The sequence below is a fragment of the Tenrec ecaudatus genome, chromosome 17, assembly GCF_050624435.1.
Source record: "Tenrec ecaudatus isolate mTenEca1 chromosome 17, mTenEca1.hap1, whole genome shotgun sequence".
Taxonomy (NCBI): domain Eukaryota; kingdom Metazoa; phylum Chordata; class Mammalia; order Afrosoricida; family Tenrecidae; genus Tenrec; species Tenrec ecaudatus.
The window spans coordinates 24,196,990-24,216,431 of record NC_134546.1 but is presented as its reverse complement, the minus strand read 5'-3'; the positions used below and the strand labels follow the sequence as shown (position 1 = coordinate 24,216,431).

General features: G+C 43.7%; 1 protein-coding gene across 3 annotated transcripts in view; it reads right to left on the bottom strand.

Annotated features, from left to right (window-relative positions):
- The window catches only part of TTC27 (tetratricopeptide repeat domain 27), a 156,560-nt gene that overhangs the window by 25,759 nt on the left and 111,359 nt on the right, over window positions 1–19,442 (bottom strand). For 2 of the 3 annotated variants that reach the window (XM_075535540.1, XM_075535541.1), the window contains exons 13-15: window positions 16,985–17,212; window positions 8,120–8,218; window positions 3,859–3,911 (exon numbers count right to left, since the gene is read on the bottom strand). In XM_075535540.1, the coding sequence (XP_075391655.1) occupies window positions 3,859–3,911; window positions 8,120–8,218; window positions 16,985–17,212 (380 nt within the window). The remainder of the gene's footprint in view (window positions 1–3,858; window positions 3,912–8,119; window positions 8,219–16,984; window positions 17,213–19,442) is intronic. The other variant, XM_075535542.1, reaches the window with a different exon arrangement.

Sequence of the window (19,442 nt, the reverse complement as noted above, 5' to 3'; positions counted from 1 at the left end):
GTGAAAGGCAATAGAGGGAAAAAATAGGAGGCAAAAGCTATTTATAGAGGTATAACTATAGGCATGTATATAGGTAATTATACTAATTCATAATGAAAGGGAGGGAGGCCAATGTACCTATATTTATATGTTACGTATTAAGATAGCACATGGACTTTGGGTCTCTACTCAAGGCCTCCCTTAACACAAGAACACTTTTTTCTTATAACCTGTCGCTCTTTGATACTCACCTTCCCAACAAGATCGCAGAAGACAAAATGGGAGTATAAGCAAATGTGGTGAAGGGAGCGGATGATGCCCAGCTGTAAAAAGATATAGCATCTGGGGTCTTAAAGGTTTTAAGTTAAACAAGCAGCCACCTAGCAGGGAAGCAACAAAGCCCACATGGGAGATGCACACCAGCCTGTGTGTTCATAAAGTGTTGACAGGATCGGGTATCAAGTATAAAAAGATCCAAAACAAAAACTCTATCAATGCGAATGAGTGGGGTTGGAGTGGAGCCCCAAAGCACAGCTGTAGACAATTGGATATTCCCTGCCCACCTGAAGGGTTATAAGTAAGGTGACCAGACGTCCCGATTTTTAACAATTTTTCCCATGTCCTGCAGCGTTTTTAAAAAGTCCCAATTTTTTTAAAGAATGCACAACAAGCTAGGGTATATGGTTTACAGCTGCCATGTGGCTATTTTGCCAGGATATGAGTTTTATCAAAAGCCTCCCACTGCTGTCCTGCTTTACCAATGTTAAAATCTGGTCACCTTAGTTATAAGGAAGGGATGATTCAACGAAGGCGTAGTATAGCAGCAACGATTCACATATCATTCCTCTAGGTCCTGAATGCTTCTTCTCCCCGCCCTCCCCCACTATCATGACCCAGTTCTACCTTACAAATCTTGCTAGACCAGAGAACACACATTGGTACAGATAAGAGCTCTCGAAACATGGAATTCAGGTCAGATAAACCCCTTAGGAATAGTAGTGGGAATAACAATATCATGAGGGTAGGGGGATGGATGGGGAAGGGGAGAAAGGGGGAACCCATCACAAGGTTGTATATATAGCGCCCCCTCTCCCAGGGGATGAATAACAGAAATGAGTGTGAAGGGAGACATTGGACATTGTAAGATACGAAATAACAACAACAATATATAATTGATCAAGGATTCACAAGGCTGGGAGGGTAGGGGAGAGAGGGGGGAAAAACAGAAGCTTATGTCAAGGGCTCAAGTAGAAAATGTTTTGGAAATGATGATGGCAACACATGTACCAATATGCTTGATACAACTGATGTGTGGAATGTTATACGAGCCCCCAATAAAATGATTTAATTTTTAAAAAGTAAGATTTCTAGGGTGGAGAAACAGCAGCTAGAAGCTTGGAGACAAGATGGGCTTCCCTGTGGGCTCTAAGGTCAAGCAAGCAAGGGCAATCTGGGGCAGTTCCAGGGAAAGACTGGGTGAAAGAGCTCCTCCCTGGGAAGTGAGCCATGGAAGCAACTTCAAAAGCCAGAGTCTGACCATCCCTCCCTTCCTTGTGAAAGGTGGCGGAACAAAAACCATTGCAAACCATCTGCCTAGGGTTATAAAACCAAAACCACACCCATGCCACTGAATGGGTTCTGATACACAGCAAGCTTGTGGGGGGTGTTCTCAGACTGAAAGCTTTACAAGAGCAGACAGCTTTATCTTTCTCTCAGAGTGGCTCGGCCGGAAGGATTGAAGCACTGACCTTGTGGCCAGCATCCCAATGGCTAACCCATGGCGCTAACAAAGTCCCTTGCCTGTGGTTGTGAGGTTTTATGGACGTGGCTTCAGGGAAGCTGAACGTTGCAGACACACCTCAATCAAGGAAGAGAACCAAGGTTTTTGAGTCTCTATATTAAGCAATTCGCTAAAGTTGTCAGAGGATTCCATTTACCCCTTCTCACCTACCCTTTATGTTTAAAATTGAAAGTCCCCTTGCTCTAGCATTTCTTCAAATTCGGCCATGAATTGCTTTGATGAGATTTTTTTTTTCCCCTTTCTATTTGACTACCCCTCTCCCCGCCCCACCGATTTCACCCCTGGCTGCCTGAGGCGTCCACGTTCTCCCGCGCATGAGGGGTGGCTGTGAAACCATCTCCCGAAGGAAGAACTGAGCCAACGAGCAGCACTCCATCCAAGTGGAGCATCCTCTCCCCCCACGTGTTCTCCCAGCCGCTCCACATCCTGTCTTAGCCTCAGACTCGTCTGCAATATTGACTGTTTTGTCTGGTAAGTCTTCTGTATTAGGCATTGCATCATGAATATTCGTCTACTCATCAACCCCCCTGGTAGAGCTACTGCACTCTGAAACCTACAGCCTGTGGTGGGAATTCTTTCCCAAGGGAACTGGCCGCAAGGGACATCATGCCGGGGAGAATCAGATGAAACAGTGACACGTGAACTTTAGGGAAGAAACTTGTGATACCAAAGAGCTAAAGGAGACACTTTAACGGGCCATTACAAGGCATGGATTGAATTCCTTTCAGAGGATCAGCAATCATTTACCCCCAGTGACAATCTCATGAGTCAAAAATCAGCTGCAAGAATAAAGGAGTGATTTATCTTCGACCTTATCACTCTTTACACAACAAAAAACTATTCATGGAGCTACAAGAAGACGACAATGCATCAGAAAGAGGCTGAGCAATAGTGTGCAAGAACCCCTAAGAGACAAAGCAGTCCTAAGATTAATGGGCTGGAGGACAAGGCAGAGCATCCAAAGCCTCACTATATGCAAAATTATCATGGCTGCGAGAACGCGCATGGAGATCATGCTGCAAGTATGATGGGGATTTCCCAGGCCCTTACTTTACACCATAAGGGTCTCTAGTGACTTTTAACACAGTCAGCTGCAATCAACAACATAATGTTATTTACTGAGGAGGACGGAACAAACAGTACTTTATTTATGTAGCCTGTCATCCAAGACCAGAGGAAGCATTTCATGATGTCAGTGTAAACTGGGTTTAATGACGCGAGGTTCCACGAAGGAAAATTAAGTTAGAAACTATGGTCAATCAAAATGGGAAAATGGACATTCTCATATTCATTTATTAAAGCCTTAGCAACAGCGAGCCCGGCCGCTCTTTTCCTTCACTTTCTGAAGCTCGTCAACAGGCCCTGCTCACTGCCCCCTTCGTAAACTGTTTGGCATCTGCCCCTCTTTTTCCACTCTAGCTATCTCAGGCTGGATTGTTACAACAGCTGTCTCTTAACTGGTTTCCCAGCCTCCCGTTTCCTTTCTAGTCTGTCTCACACTGCCACCAGACATGGTTTCCTAAAGAAGTACGTCTTCATGAAGTTACCCCTGAAACCTCTAACTTCCGCCGCCGTCTCAACTTGCGAGTCAGACAACCAGAACGCTCTGCCATGCAGCCTCAACCTACCTTTCTTTCACTTCCTGTTTTACATCCTGTCCCCACCACACAGCATTCATTCCTGTCCCTCTTAACGATGGCCACATTATTACCACTGCTGACTGGTAATACGATCCTGCTCACTCAACCTTTCACATTTCAGCTAGAGTCCCACATTCTTTTGCTCAGAAGCATTTCTGACCCAGAATTGCACGTCTTTTCCATTCGAAGATTCTCACAGGCCAAAGTGAGTATCTAGCATATTCTACATGCTCTACACAAATACCGCCTGCTCTTTTACATATGTCTTTTAAAATAAGAGTTAAGTAGAGTTAAACTTCAGAGGGCTAAAGTATGGCATTCTAATGCAATGACATGGGTGGGCGAAAGATAAAAAGAACAAAGCACAATGTTTCAGAGTTGAGGTTGAGCACTGAAATTATTTAATTTGGAAGCAAAGCTCTCCATATCTGTACTTACTTCTGCTTTAATCTGATATAGGAAGTTGATAAATTGTTCCAAGCTTCGGCATTCTGAAATGATAGAGAACTCAGTTATAGACACTGCGCATTTTGGTAAAATAACTGCTGTAACCAAAAGATACAGGCAATTTTCCTAGGAGATATGTGCACTACAGTAACGTTCAATAAAGCATGTTTAAAGTTTCATGAGAAAGTTCAAAATGTATACATATTTATAACACAATGTATTTAATATACAGACATTTATTACAAATGTAAGGTAACAAAGAATATTGTTTTCCCTATCTTGAAAGATTCTGCTTTCTTCAAGCATCATCCTTCATCAGACAGGGCAAAGGAGTGAATACGCATTCTGCAACGGTATTACAAAGTATTCATACTGCACTGTTTAAACAAACTATTCTTCCCAATGATAAAAACAGCTTAAACCCACTAAATGTTAGTTTTAACCAAAATGGTGTAAGTTATGCTTGCTATCCTTTTTGTTCCCTTCTTTATAAAATACAGAGTTTATGGCTCTCAAGCTCTATACATGACTTAAAAATTACGTGGCACGGAACCTCTGTTCCCAGGCGTAGCAAAGTCAGTGCTGGACTAGTTCTCTTACCAAAGGGATCTACAGACTGGACAAAGCATAGGGCACACCTGCCGGTGGGAGTGGAACCCGACATTGCCGGCCTACCAACTGTGGGAGAAGGAAAACAACGCAGCGGTTGCAGCAGCAACAAAGTCTTCTGCCCAAGGTCATTCCCAGGCAGGGGGAAGCTGAAAAAGCACAGCTAGTCTTCTTGAGGAAGTGTTCCAGGCCTAAAAAGCAGCTGGAATATATGGGGTAAAATAGCAAGAAAAGGGATCTATGCACAGAATAGGCACCAGGAGCAGCAATAGGCAACCCCTTGAATCCTTGCATGTATAACAACCTGCATGTGTATTCAGCAAACTCCTGAAGGACTCGCCGAGAGCCACCACTGGATGCTGTGATGTGAAAGGAAATTTTACAGGTCAGGTAGCACTAGGAGCGATTCAAGTCCCAACCAGAGGACAGAGCACTTTCAGATCACCCCCTAAAGGCTCCACCTTGTTAGTTGCTGCCCAGTTCTACTGCTGGCCACCCTCTCTGTGCAGAGCAGAACTGTTCCAGAGGGCTGTCAAGGCTGACCTTGCAGAAGGTTAGATTACCAGTTCAAATCATCAACTTCTCAACTAGTAGTTGAATGATTCATCTTTGAGCCGTCTATACCTTAGAGGAGGGTAATTATAACCCTAAAGTACAGAGAATTCAAAAACCATAACATGGCTTAAAATCAAGTTGATCCACAAGTGAGTGCCCAAATAAACCCAACATTCCATAAACAAAGATACTCAGTCCAGAAACTCAACAATACACAGAGTACCTATAAATTGCTACACACAGGAAAGAACAGGAAAATTCCATCCAAATCAGTTAAAAGAAACACTGAAAAATAAGAGATGTTGGACCAAACATAAAAAGGTTTCAAAGCAGCTGTTCTAACCACTTCTCTGGAGGAATCGCTAGTTGCCCCTTATAGTCACCAGGCCCTGGAAAGGTACATCAAGACCCTCCACAAGACACAAGGGCAGAGTGGCTGCAACGAGGGGCTCCACGGTAACCTAGCGGTGAAAATGGGGCAGGACTGAGCAGTGCCTCGTTCTCTGATGAAAGGGTGACTACAAGTCAGAAAGGGCAGTGCCTAACAACAGCATCATTATAAAATGTTCAAAGATTTCAAGTAAAACATGAACACAATGAGGAAAAAGTTGAAGAATATCTGCAGATACGTGAAAATTCTAGAACTAAGAAAATACATGCTCTGAAATGATAAGTTCAAAGGATACATTTAATTGTAGATTAGATAATACAGAAAGGAAAAAATTAATAATGTCTAAACTTTTAAGACATAGCAACAAAAGCTATCCAAACAAAAGTACAGAAACAACAACCAATGAATACAGCACAAGGCCTATCGGACAATATAGGTAGTGTAACATAATCTATATGTTAAGAATTACGGTAGCAGATGGACCCTGGGCCTCTACTCAAGTCCTCCCTCAATGCAAGAACACTTTGTTCTAATATGCTCACCTTCCCAACACGATCACTAAAGACAAAATGGGTGTATAAACTAATGTGTAGAAAGCTGATGGTGCCCGACTATTACAAGATACAGTGCCTGGAGTCTTAAAGGCTTGAAGTTAAACAAGCAGCCAGCTAGCAGAGAAGCAACGAAGCCCACATGTAAGACGCACACCAACTCATGTGATCACGTGGTCTCAATGGGATAAGCCATCAAGCATCCAAAGACCCAAAACAAAGAACCATTCCAAAGTGAAGGAGGGGGGTTGGAACGGAGACCCAAAGCCCATCTGTAGACAATTGGACGTCACTTCACAGAAGGGTCACAAGGAAGGCATGAGTCAGCCAGGGAGCAATACAGCACCCATGAAACATACAACTTTCCTGTAGTTGTTCAAAGCTTCCTCCCCTACCACTATCATGACCCCAGTTCTACCTTGCAAATCCAGCTAAAGCAGAGCACGTACAGTGGTACAGATCAGAGCTCTTGATACATGAGATCCTGGACAGATAACCCCTCAGGAAGAGTAATGGGAGAAGCGATACCATGAGGGTAAGGAGAAGGGGGGGGGACGGACCAACTAACAATGATCGATGTATAACGCCCCCCACCCCCAAGGGACAAACAACAGAAACATGAGTGAAGAGACACAGTGAATGGTGTAAGATATGAAAATAATAATAATTGAAAATTTATCAAGGGTTCATGAGGGTGGGAGGGGAGGGAAGAGAGGAAAATACTGAGGAGCTGCTACCAAGGATTATGTACAAATGTGCTTGACACAATGGGTGTATGGGAAGTTGTAAGAGCTGAAAGAGCCCCCAATAAAAGGATTTATTAAAATAAATATATACATATAGTCATGTTAAATCTCACAATATATAATAACACATACATACATTTACTTCAGGAATGGAGGATGATTTTAGCATTAAAATACAAAATTATTTTAAAATTATATTTAATTATATATTTAAAATATAAATCCATCAATATAATTCATCACATTAACAGTATAAAAGAGAAAAATTGCATCACTGTCTAATTGACAAAATTGAGGAAAAGTTCATTTGACAAAATCTAATATCCATCCAGCAGAAAAAAACCTCTTAGCAAATCATAATAAAAAATGAATTTTCCATTATGATGTTAGCTGCGACATTTTTATGAATTCCCTAATAGGCAGCATTAGAACTAACCCATGGTTAAAACATTAAGGCCTGTAACGGGGGGAGGAGCATGGAGTGAAGAGGGTGGGGTCCCAGTAAGCCTTCACGGGTGAGATACGTGCGGCTCACATTTTGAAAGGGTTTGAGTTAGACAGCAGTATTGCCTCCGTCAAAACTGACCAATCAGTGACTCGCAGGTTCGTGCAGTGCCTTCAAGTTACAGAGCACCCAGAGTGCACAAGACCACATGTCACAACGTGGATGAACCCTGACAATCCTGTAAGTGAAAGAAGCCAGTCACAAGAGACCACATATTGTATAAATATATTTAAGATTTGTCCAGACGAGGCTTATCTACAGAGATAGAAAGAACTTTAGTGAGTGCCTTGGTTAGCAGAAGGTGGTGGAAAGTGGGACTGGGGGGAAACGTGAAGTCTGCTAATGGGTACAATGGTTTCTTTTTGATAAAAAATGCTCTCAAAATGATTGTAGTGATGGTTACACAACCCTGAATATACTAAAAATCATTGAGCTGTACCCTTTAAATGGATGCACTGTATGGTACTCAAATATAAAAGATATCTAAATAACGCCATGTAATAAAAAAGGACTTTTGTTAACCTCCTGGACTTTCCAATAATATACTTCACATAGATATCATGTTAGTGACAAAAATGCAAGCAATACTTTGGTGTATACGTCAGTAAATCTCTATCTAAATTTAAAAACTATGAAAGCCAAAAAACTGAATTGTCATAATTATTTCAAAAATATAACCACAGAAATAAAATTTTAGTAAGAAAATAAGTTGTTTCTGAGAAGCCATTTGATTTCTGGATTGACAAGTCATAGAACTCTTATTAAAGCGCAGCCCTCTTTGAGAGGTTTTCTTTACTCCACCACAAGAGGAGTGGCTCTTCTGAACACAGAGTCCTTCTAACAACTGAGGATATTAAAGAGCCGAAAAGAGGAGAAGAAGCACAAACAAACCTACATCGGGCTCTAGGGTCACACAACGCTGGAAGGCCTTCGCTGAACCGCCATAGTCTTCTAGGGCCAAGTAGGCGCAGCCCAAGGAAAACCACACCCCAAGCTGCAAAGACCAAACGGTGCAGTTATTCAAACACAGTATGGATGCCATCGGAAAATTATTTAAGCTATTACCGAACATGTTTCTGGGTACCTACTATGTGAAAAGTACACAGAGCAGGAGCACATCCCCACCTGAGGAAGGCATTGAACTTAAAAAGAGAAATTTCTGCTTCCAGCTACAGGTTAAACCCCAGAAGTACTTCTGGAGTCTAACCAAGGGCCGAAGGACCCTAGCATGGCAAAGAGTATCCTTGGGAAGGCCTGAGGATAATTTTTAAAAAAAGGAGACTTAAGACTCTGGATCACCAAACAAAACCAAACTCACTGCCATTGGGTCAATGCTGACACGTAGCGACCCCCGTGGGTTTCTGAGACTGTAACTGTTTGTGGGAGTAGAAAGTGCAGGCTCTCACCTGAGGAGCTGCGGGTGATTTTCTACTGCGACCATTCGGGTTGCAGCCCAACAGGTAACCACTCCCCCACCAGGGCTCCCTCAACAATTACTCAAAATACACAGCCTGATTTAAGTCAATGAGGTCTGTCAAGATTGTGGTTGAGAAAACAGGTAAATTAGGAAGTGGCTATTCATATTATAAAAGAATTCTTTTTATCACAGGTCTTTCCGTAAAATTCAATAGCCCCTATCAGAAGGGAGATAAAAGGATTAAAAAGGTCAGTGAAATTAGTGCGAAACGTAGCTATTTGTCCGTCCCGCAGCAGCCCGCCCCCCCCCCCCCGCCCCCCGCCCCCAGCTCTGGCACAGTCTGTAAAGGCAGCCATAGAAGGAAGTCCACTTTCTTAGGGTTGCACACTGTAGGGTGGGGAGGAAACGGGGTGCTCTCTTATCTGTCCCTAACCTTTGGCAAAGCAAGGGAAGGAGGCTGGCCCCACTGTCCTCCTCCCCCAGCTGTTCCCACAGAACTTGTTCCAAGTGGCTAGGTCTTAAGCAAACATCCTTGGGCAAGGTCACACTGCCTGGATTCCCAGGAGGCTATGAGTAACCACTGTCTGGAGCTGCCCAGGAGACCAGATTTCTTGGGATAGGTACTGTCTGGGAGTGTGTGCAGGGCGCAGGGAGATGCAGGAACTTGACAATAGGACTTCCAGGGACTCAAAATTAGCTCCCTCACTTTGCTTTTTGTCTTATTATTTACAGAATGAAATGAAAGGCGGGGAGCTTCAAGGCGCGAAACCACGCACTCACTACACATGACGCATTCGGAGAGAACTCAAGATCTGATGATAATTAGAATGAAATATAAGATTTAAAAAATCAGCTCTCTAACTTCCAACCACTTTCGAGTGTTTCAAAACAAGTCTATGTACTGTATATTTTATTAATGCTGAAGCACGTTTTTGCTTTACCATTTGACATTTCTGAAATAATCTGAAAAACCAATGGCTGGTCACTTGCACATGTAAAGAATGTTGAAAAGGCGGCCAGTTAAGTATCTCTATACCATCATTTTTTTAACAAAAGAGAGGAAGGCAAAACAAAGATGGAATGCTGTCAGAATCCTATTGACAACATCTCTGCCTCCACTCAAAGCAATATTTAGGATGCAGGTGTTCCTTACACTGGAGGGCAACTAGGTCCAATGCGTTATGTTGACACATGTACTTAGAATGACGAGCACCTCAGGCCGGGACGAAATCAAGAACAAGGAAAACCGTCTTCAGGGTTGTCAAAATCCACACGCCCTGCTGACTTTCTCCATCAGCAAAGAGGAAAGTTTCTGCAGTATTAGTTTTCATGTGTTCTAAAAACAGCCACAGAAATTCAACGAACTTGCATTTTTTTCAATGAACTTGAAAACAAATTCACAAAAGTTAAAAATGGCTCAAACCTGGTGCTGAGATTACTTATTTACCTTCCAAGCTTTTGTAACAAGTTAATGTTTTATAACTAGTCTCGATATAAAAACAAATTTCACAAAAAGCAGATAGGTGACCGAATTCAATATATAATATTAAGGTTCCCTTTTCTTTTTACTTCTGTTTATTTTAGTTATTTGAAAGATGAACTGTTAGATTTTCATCTATTGGTAACAATGTGTTATATCTACCCTATTATTTGAAATTATGGAATGGTTCTCTCTCTCAACTCTAGGATTTTCTGTTTGTGGTCTATCACGATACCAGTGTTTCCCAAAGTGGGCAATACTGCCCCCCCTTGGAGTGGGGGTGGGGGTGCTGGAACGACCTAGGGGCATTGTAACAGCAGGTTCCCAACACGTGAGCCTGGATTATGGACTATATTGTACAAAAGCATGTACTTACTCAGGAGGCAATGAGTGTTTTTGTTTTCCGTTTTCCCCCCTGAAAAGGGGTGGTATGCCAAATAAGTTTAGAAAGCTATGCAGGAAACATGCATAATGCATTCACTCTGATCACCAATAAAGACTAGCATCTTGGTTCAGAAATAGCCTCAACATCACATCAGCTTTAAAAAAAATGAACGAAAAATGAAAAGAACCTCCTTGTCACCAAAAACTCTCCCTCCTCCAGGCTTCAAAGTGCATGTTTAGTGTCAAAAAGCTCCACTGTCTCCTAGCCAATGCCATCCAATAAAAAAATGGGAGAAATCACATTTTCTAGTAGTCATACAGAATTAGTCACCTGGACAAGGGTTAGAACAAACACACACACACACACACACACACACACACACATCCTTGCTGATGACAGGCCCTTCCTCAACCCACCCAGCTCAGTCAGTCCCAGGGAGTTTCCTTCATTCTTAGGCTTCAATCTGCTTTCTTCTGTACTCACTGCTAAAGCCACACATCACCTACCCATGACAAGCATTCCATGTTTAAACTCCTTACATACTGCTACTTTAGTCATGTCACTCTTATTCAAAACCACAACAGATGCGATGCTTATAGGGCTAGATAAACTTCTAGCAGGGTATTTAACTAAGGCTGTTCACCAAGCTATTTTTAACTATGTAATTTCCCAGCAGAAACTGTTCCGAGCTAATAGGCTGGCACAGCCTAATTCATTTCCACATCTGTGTTTGGTCACACAGGTACTTGGTAATGCTCCATTAGGTAACTATATAATGTATTATTCAAAGTGCAAAACATTTGAAAGTGAAATGGGGCGGGAAACGTAATTAAAGTTACATGATTCAACAAACTTATTCATTGACCAACAAATTTGTCTCACTCTATATCAAGGGGCTCTAGAACCTTCTATACAAACACCATTTCCGAACATCAAATCATTTCTTAAAAAGGGCTAAAAGTAAAAAATATTTTAACTGTTGGTTACTTGAATATTAAAAAAAGTAGCAAGAGGACTACTTACTTTATGTTTGTACTTTGTCATAATACCATAGGATTTAATTACTTTCATTTTTCTTAATGAGTCTTCAGTACTTTAATCTGTTTCTAATCCATAACTGATAATCCTATGCCACTGGTATTTGCTGATCAATGTTTTTTCAATATGAACTTAGAATTTTTCACTTTTCCCCAAAAATTACCTGTCATCTATTAAAGTCACTTTATTGTTACTTTCCAGATTAACAAAATTCCAACTTGTTGAAATTGGTGACTCTTTTTTTAAACAGGTGAGCAAGACTGACTCCTTAATTCCTTGATTCCATTTTCTATTTGGTTTTGTTGGGCAGATACTCGTCAGGGAACAAACAAACGTGAATACATCTTGTCGTAACATTGGAAAAATCTCTTTTTGATGCTCTTGAGACAGGTTCGCAGGGTCAGCCAACTCCTCTGTGAAAGCTGACCAACATCAAGCCCCAGTTCGCTCAAGAAAGAACTCAGCTGCTGCCTCGGCGATGGACGGCATGTGTGACAGGCCTGTGGGCTGCAGCTCCCTGTTCGGATAGTCCTGAGACACTGCAGCCGAGTCAACAGGTTGAGCGTGGGCAGAGGCTACCACCCTGCCAGCCAGGTCTTCAGGGACAAGGAACATAAACTCGATCCAATGACCAGAAGCCCCTGCTGTGGACACAGGTCTTGCAGGAGGCAATTTCCATCTTGAAGGGACTGTTGTGTGTCCCCCTAATTAACATGGCTTCACGTAAATGGTCTGGTTTCCTGGGAATATCTACCTACCTGATGAATAATAAACAGAAGGCGCCCTGATGACGTAAGCAGGCACCCTCAAACTACGGCCCATGAGGACATTCATCCGGCCCGCCGGGTGTTTCTGCCCCGTTTGTTTTTTTTATACTTCAAAATAAGATACGTGCAGTGTGTATAGGAATTTGTTCTTAGTGATTTTTTTAAACTATAGTCCGGCTCTCCAACAGGTCTGAGGGACAGTGAACTGGCCCCCGTTTAAAAAGTTTGAGGACCCCTAATGTAGTGGTTACCAATTGGGTGGCTAACCGCAAGGTTTGCAGTTCTAAACCACCGGCCTCTCCAAGGGAGAAAGTCAAAGCGTTCTACCCTAGTAAAGAGGTACAGTCTTGGAAATGTACAGCTGGTGTTCTACCCTGTCCTACAGAGTAGCTATGAATTGGAATCAAATCCATGGCAGTTGAGTTTTTAATGAATAAACATAACGTCCTTTCTCACCAAAACCTGTATTTGAATTGTGGTGCTGGTGAAGAATATCAACAGTACCCTGCACTGCCAACAGAACACACAAATCTGCCTTCGAAGAAGTGCAGTCAGAATGCTCCAGAGAGGCAGAGGATGGTGAGACTTTGATTCACATACATTGGACATGTCAGGAGGCCAATCCCTGGGGAAGGACATGATGCTTGGTAGTTGTCATTAGGTGTCCAGTCAGGTGGCCTCTGACTCATCGTGACCCATGTACAAAAGAACAAAACTGCCCAGTTCTGCCTCACTCTCACACGCGTTCTAAGGTTTCAGCCATTGTAGCACAGAGTCCATCCATCCTGTCAACGGTCTTCTTTTGGGATACGCCAATACGCCTCTACTGACTCGGACACACCTGACAACAACAACAAGAAGCAACCTTTTCATTTGGGGCGAGAGGGGATGAGGCTGTCTAGGCTCGCTCTGTCTCCATCTGCTGGCCCTCCTCCTGACAGACTTTTCACTAGGGTGCTAAATCCTCACCTCTCCTGATACTTCTTAATTGACAGGAAGTAAGACCTCTCATTTATAGTGTTGGCTGGGGAATTGTGTCCTACTTACATTTTATTGATAACAATATCCTCTCTAGAAGTACCAAACTTTTTAAATATTGAAAAATAAATCTTTACTTAGGCTCTGTTTGCCCATTTAGAATGCTCTCGTGTGCTTTATGGAATGATTGTTCTGCCTTTATGCTCCAACTGAGACAGCCTGGATACATGCGATAGTAAAAAAAAAAAAATTAAACTCTGCTTCTCTATTCTCCCTTTGTTCCAAACTTAAAGGCACCAAAGCCTATAGAGACTGGTGTCTGAGCCTGCATTTTGCAGTACATCTGTACGAATGGGCCTCTCCTGGCCGGCTAACGGGCTGCCTGAAGTGGACCCACACAACAAACTACAAACATCCTCATATAACATCCGTTTGTGCCTTGAGCAGTTGTCATTTTTTGGTCTCTCTAAATAATCCATTCAAAATTATATAATGAGACCATCAAGCCCCATCAATTCTTCTCCTGCCCCTTGCCTCCCCACCCATTCCTGCCTCCCTGTTGCCCCTCCTGCAATGACAGAGGTGCTGAGGATAGATTACGGCGACAGTCTCTCTCGGCCTACATCTAGTCATTCCCACACCATGCCCGCTCCACACAAAAAAAGAACACTAAGAATTTTCCTCAGTCACCTTCTTGGACACCATATTTCTTCATATAAAACAAAATAAAACCTTCCACGGCTCCTCATCTGCCAAATGAGAAGTTCAAGTTTCACCTCACATTGAAGATTAAGCCCATAGATAGGCCTCCAGTCTAGTTTCACCACTGTGATTGTCTGACACACTTTTACTCTGTCAAACTACTAGCCTGTTCACTAAGTCCACTACATCTACACCCTATACACACACACACACACACACACACACACACACACACACACACTCCCAACACTCCGCTTGGTCTGCTTCCAGGGCTTTGCTCACAGGGCTCACCTCCTCGGAATGCCTTCACCCCTTACTGCTTGACTTACTCAAGCACTGCTTGTCTTTCAAAGCCACATTTAACTTCCGCTCTTCATTGTCTATCAAAGCTACACACGCTCTCTTTGGCCACGATATTGCTCGTGCTTTACAACTAGCTCACTTGGTGTTTCTTTGAAGCCTGGTACTGCATCTAGTGTTGCCTGTGGTTGTTTCACTAGAATGTTCCCGGAGGTACTCTGGTGACCTTTCGCCACTTCTGTCCTTTGGTTCAGTGCTATGTGAACTGTAGGCAATCAACCTATATTTGACTGCACAACGGTTTAAGGTTGTTATTCAGTCACTCGCTCACCAAACATTAACCGAGTACCTAACCGGTGCTAACCCCCCAAACACACCCAATGTCACTGAGGTGGTTCTGACCCACAATGATCCTGTAGTAGGATTTCTGAGACTGTACATCTTTACTGAACCAGGTAGCTTCATGTTTGCTGGAGTAGGCTCGTGGATTTGAGCCACAGAGCTTGAAGTTAACAGCCAGGATATACTATGCATCAGAAAACATCAGAAACCTTATGGAGGAAACAATCCTTTCTTCATGGAACTTCATTCATTCAACAGCAGGAGAATCAGATTTTTTTTTTTAATCAAGTTATATATAGCATCAGAGGGGCCTGAATGCTACGGGGGATGGGAGAAAATCAATATAATTTTCACCTTCCAAATCAGGTACTTGGTAGGGAAGGTGAATAAGAAGTGTGAGGTAGGGGTAGAAGTTGCCATTTTTAAGCAGAATCATTGGGCAACTTGGCCTCCCTGAGCAAGTGGCATGTGAAGCAGGTCTTAAATGATGTGGCAGAGTACACAGGAGAACCATCCAGGCAGAGGAGGAGCGCATCTTATGGAAGGATCTGGCACACTGAGGGAGGAGGACAAGGTGGAGAGGGAGCTTGGGAGGAGCCAGGGCAGCTAAACAAGAGGAGCCAAACTGTGGGAAGCCAGGTAAAACCACTGTGGTGCTCTGGCTCTATTACTCGTGTGGCAGGAGTCCATGGTGCCCTGGGAGCAGAGACTGACCATGATCTGACTGATGTCTGGAAAGACCCGCTTGGAGGCTCGAGGAGACTCACAGACACTACAAGTGTGGGGCAGGAAGACCAGTAAGGAAGTACTGATTAGGTGAGGGGGATACATACCAGCAAGATAACACAGAAGTAGGAAGAAGGGATCTGACTCGCTACATATTTTGAAGACAGATCTACTAGGGTTGCTGATGGGAGTAAAGGTGGGTGGAAGAGAAGAGGAGAACAGATATTCCAAGGTTGGTCGGGCTGTCATTTCCTGAGCTGGGGAGGACTTCGGGAGAACAGGTTTTAAAACGTGGCCACTGTCAGTAGACAAGTAGTACTGAATGCCATGAGACCAGAGGAAAGCAAGAGTGAGTGTGGACAGGGAGGAGGCCCAAGGAATAAGTCACGGAACACGAAAGTAATTTTATGGTTGGTGGGGGGGGGGGGGTCACCACAACATGAGGAACTGTATGAAAGGGTCGCGGCCTTAGGAAGGTTGAGAACCACTGTTCTTGAGAGAACAATTCTTATCTAGGGGACACAGACTTGACTTAGATTACAACAAACTATGAGAAGGAAGTGATTTCCCCCACTCATTACGGCAGAGTTAAAGTTGGGCAGACTTGGGGGATTTGGACCAGACAAAGGCTACTAAAATAAACAAGGATACAGTTTTCCATATAAGCAAAAGCAAGACTTTACTAACATAAAGTGAGCTATGTCTTCTACCAGGAACAAGAAGAAAATAATCGTCGAATGAGGTCAGGATTTCTCAACCTTGATACCACTGACGTATGTACCAGGTAACTTTTTGTTGTGGAGCCTGTCCTCTGCATTGTAAGACGTCTATCCACATCCCTAGCCTGTACCACTAGATGTCAGTAGTGCGTGTGGGACAGACACACACACACACACACACACACACACACACACACACACACACACACACACACACACACACACACACCCGTCCCCACCCAGCTCCCAGGTATTACTTAAACATCCTTGCTGTCAAATGCAACTATTAGTGTCTGCAGTTAGTTTACCGACATAAAAAAAAAATACACTTCTGGTTTTTCAATGTAAAAGACAAGCCCAGAACCTATCCTCTTCAAAATGTTCAAATCTGATAATAAATTCACTTTATATTGAATACAAAATAAGTTATTTTCTTTCCCTTCAAAATTAGGCCTTCTCTTAAGAGTTTCTATTACTTAATTTAAAGATTCAGGCTCTTTTTGTATTTTTTTAACCTTTAAGACATGATTTTTTTAAATTTTAAACTATTTCTATGTTCTAAAATGATCAACGATCTATTCTGTATGGCCCTGCTCCTCTTAAGGTCCCTATCTCATTACTGGTTGCAGCGATGACTTGCAGAGCCCCACACTGTGTGCATATCTCTCAGTTGCTTCCTTCCTAGCATATCTGCTTACAATGATAACTAATTTCAGTGGCTGTATTTGAGTTAAGAGAACAGAAATAAAATGACAGCAAAGTTCAAAGCGAGAGCCTAGGAATAAGTTCCAAAACTAGCTCACCAGTTACTGGGACATAAGAAAAAAGGTCCTCATTCACTAAAAATTTCAAATCCCAAGAAAAAGGAAGTGCCTAGAGCAGGGGCACTTCTCTGTATCTTCTAACCTGCATGGGGTTTATCTTCACCGACCGTTCGAAGCACTCCACACAGTCTCTAAACTCCCGGTGTCGAAGATGAAGGAGGCCTTTGGAGCGCTGGGCCCGGGCACTGCGGTGCCCGGACAACTCCCATGCCTTGTCATAGTACGAGTGTTCGCGAAGGACGTCTCCAAGCAAGCAGTATAAACTCGGAGTTTCTTTTTTCTCCAGCTCTTGCCTTAGGATTTCTTCTGCCTGGGGACAGAAATAATCACATTGCTCATGTCACGAATGGCTATATTTTTGGACAGACCCATCTTTGATTCCGGGTGGCCCAAAACTTTCTTGTCAAAGATCTGTTCGTGTATCTAGGACACAGGTTGAATAATGGACAATAGGAGATGCTATGACAGCAAGCGCTTGTAAAACGGAGAAATACGGAGTAGAAGATGAGTAACAGTGCTCACTGGCATACTTGAGTCCTGACTGAAGGGCTGACATGCTACTCCTTCAGCTCCCACCGGCCTCTTCAGCTGCCACACTGTGGCCCTTCCTTAGAGCCGTGCTTTGAACTCACCTCTGCTTAACAGCCACGGAAAGGATGGTTTTTCCTTTTTAAAATGCTACACTTGGAGAGAGCCCTGGCAGTGTGGTGGGTTACCTGTTGAGCTGCTAACTGCAAGGTCAGCTGTTCAAAACCGATCCTGGCTGACTGCAAGGTCAGAAGATCAGAGCGAAAAAGAGGCTTTCTACTCCTGTAAAGAATTACCATCTCAGAAACCCACGGGGGCAGGTCTACCCTGTCCTTTTGGGTCGCTAGGTGTTGAAATCAACGTGATGACAGAGAGTCTGAGTTTGGAGAACTGAGGCTGTTGGTCAATTTATAAAAGAAGGTGGTGGGCAGAAGAGAGTGTTAAAACCGTCCTCTTAATCATCTTACCTCCCAGCTAGAGCTGGACAACACTAGGCCCACCTGACTCGACAGTCCATTCACTTTAGAGATTAAAGACCTCCCTCACACAGGTTTGGGTATTTCTGTCAGAGTTCCATAATTCAGATTCACCTCATCAGCCAAGCTGATTCTGTTCTTGTTGCCACTACCCAGTCCCCTCTCGTCCATGACCTCCACCCGGTTTCTGATTGCTTTCCACACACCGCAAGCAGCTCTCTTAGTAGGGGCGCATGTTCCTTCTTCCCACAAATGCCTTCCCGTAATCAACAGTCGTGTAGTCAAGAAGCTAACAGTCATGGTCAAACGGATGTCAGCAAACATTCGGTAAAAGGTACACAGTAACTATTTCAGCCTTTGTGGGCCATGCAGCCTCTCTCACAGCCACTCAATTCTGCTACTGTAGCACAAAGTATCACAGGAAGTACAAAGGAACAGACAGGGATGTGTTGGGTGGAGGCTTGACTCTAACCTCTGCTCCAGGGCACGGTCTGTATCCCTAGGGTGGGACCTTTCTGGTGTCCTGGGAGGTGTCTGGCATGGTGTCTGTTGTTTGCTGCTGTTAAGCACCATGGAATCGGTGCCGACCATAGCAACCCTCTGTACAACAGAATGAACACCGCCTGCCCTTCCTGCGCCATCCTCACAGTGGTTCCTGTGCCCGAGCCCACTGTTGCCACCACTGTGTCCATCCATCTGGTGGAGGGCCTTCTTCCCCCCCACTCTCCCAAACACGATGTCCTTCCCCAAAGCCGTTCAATGTTCAGATTCTCCATTCTGATTCACCCGTAACCTCAGCTCTCCCGCACGCTGAACTTTAACCAAGGATTCGTGGAGAACCACAGAGAGAGGTCTCCCTGCCACAGAATCTCCAGCTGTCCCAAACTCCCGCTCTGCTCCTCAGCTCTGCTTGGGCACTCCTGCACAGCTAGAACAGCGCCTGACTGAAAAGGACTCCAATTCATCTTCTCTCCGAAATCATTAATTCTCGCTGCCAACTATCACACGTTGCCTACAAAGAGACGCACCTTACGTTTTGTCTAGTGTCCTGTCTGTGTCGCACATCGTCTTCTCCAAAGACGGCCAGGCAGCATTTGTCAATCACAGAAAGCTCCGCCCATGGAAAGGTTTGGGACGAATCTCAGCAGGCCTGGGACTGTGCTAAAAATGTCACACTTTGACTTTCAGAGCCAGCCCCGAAAAGGCAATTCTCCTCGGCCCCAAGCCCTGCCATCCCTCATTGTCTCTAGACGAATAAACAGACGTACACACAAAAGAACAGCAAGATTTTGCTAAGGGAAACCTTGAGACCATGTGTAGCAAGAGATGCTGAGGGACTCCCCAAGGGAAAGTGGGTCACACATTTTAATCAGGCTGGACTGAAAGATATTCATCAGAAATTTGTGGCCCACGGTGCTAACCCAAACAGCTGGAGATGATTCTAAATTATTTGCTCAATTGCTTGACTAAAACCTGGACTCGAATGTTGCCAAAACTAAACTGTGATGCCAAAAATTCCTTGGTGTAAAATGTGGA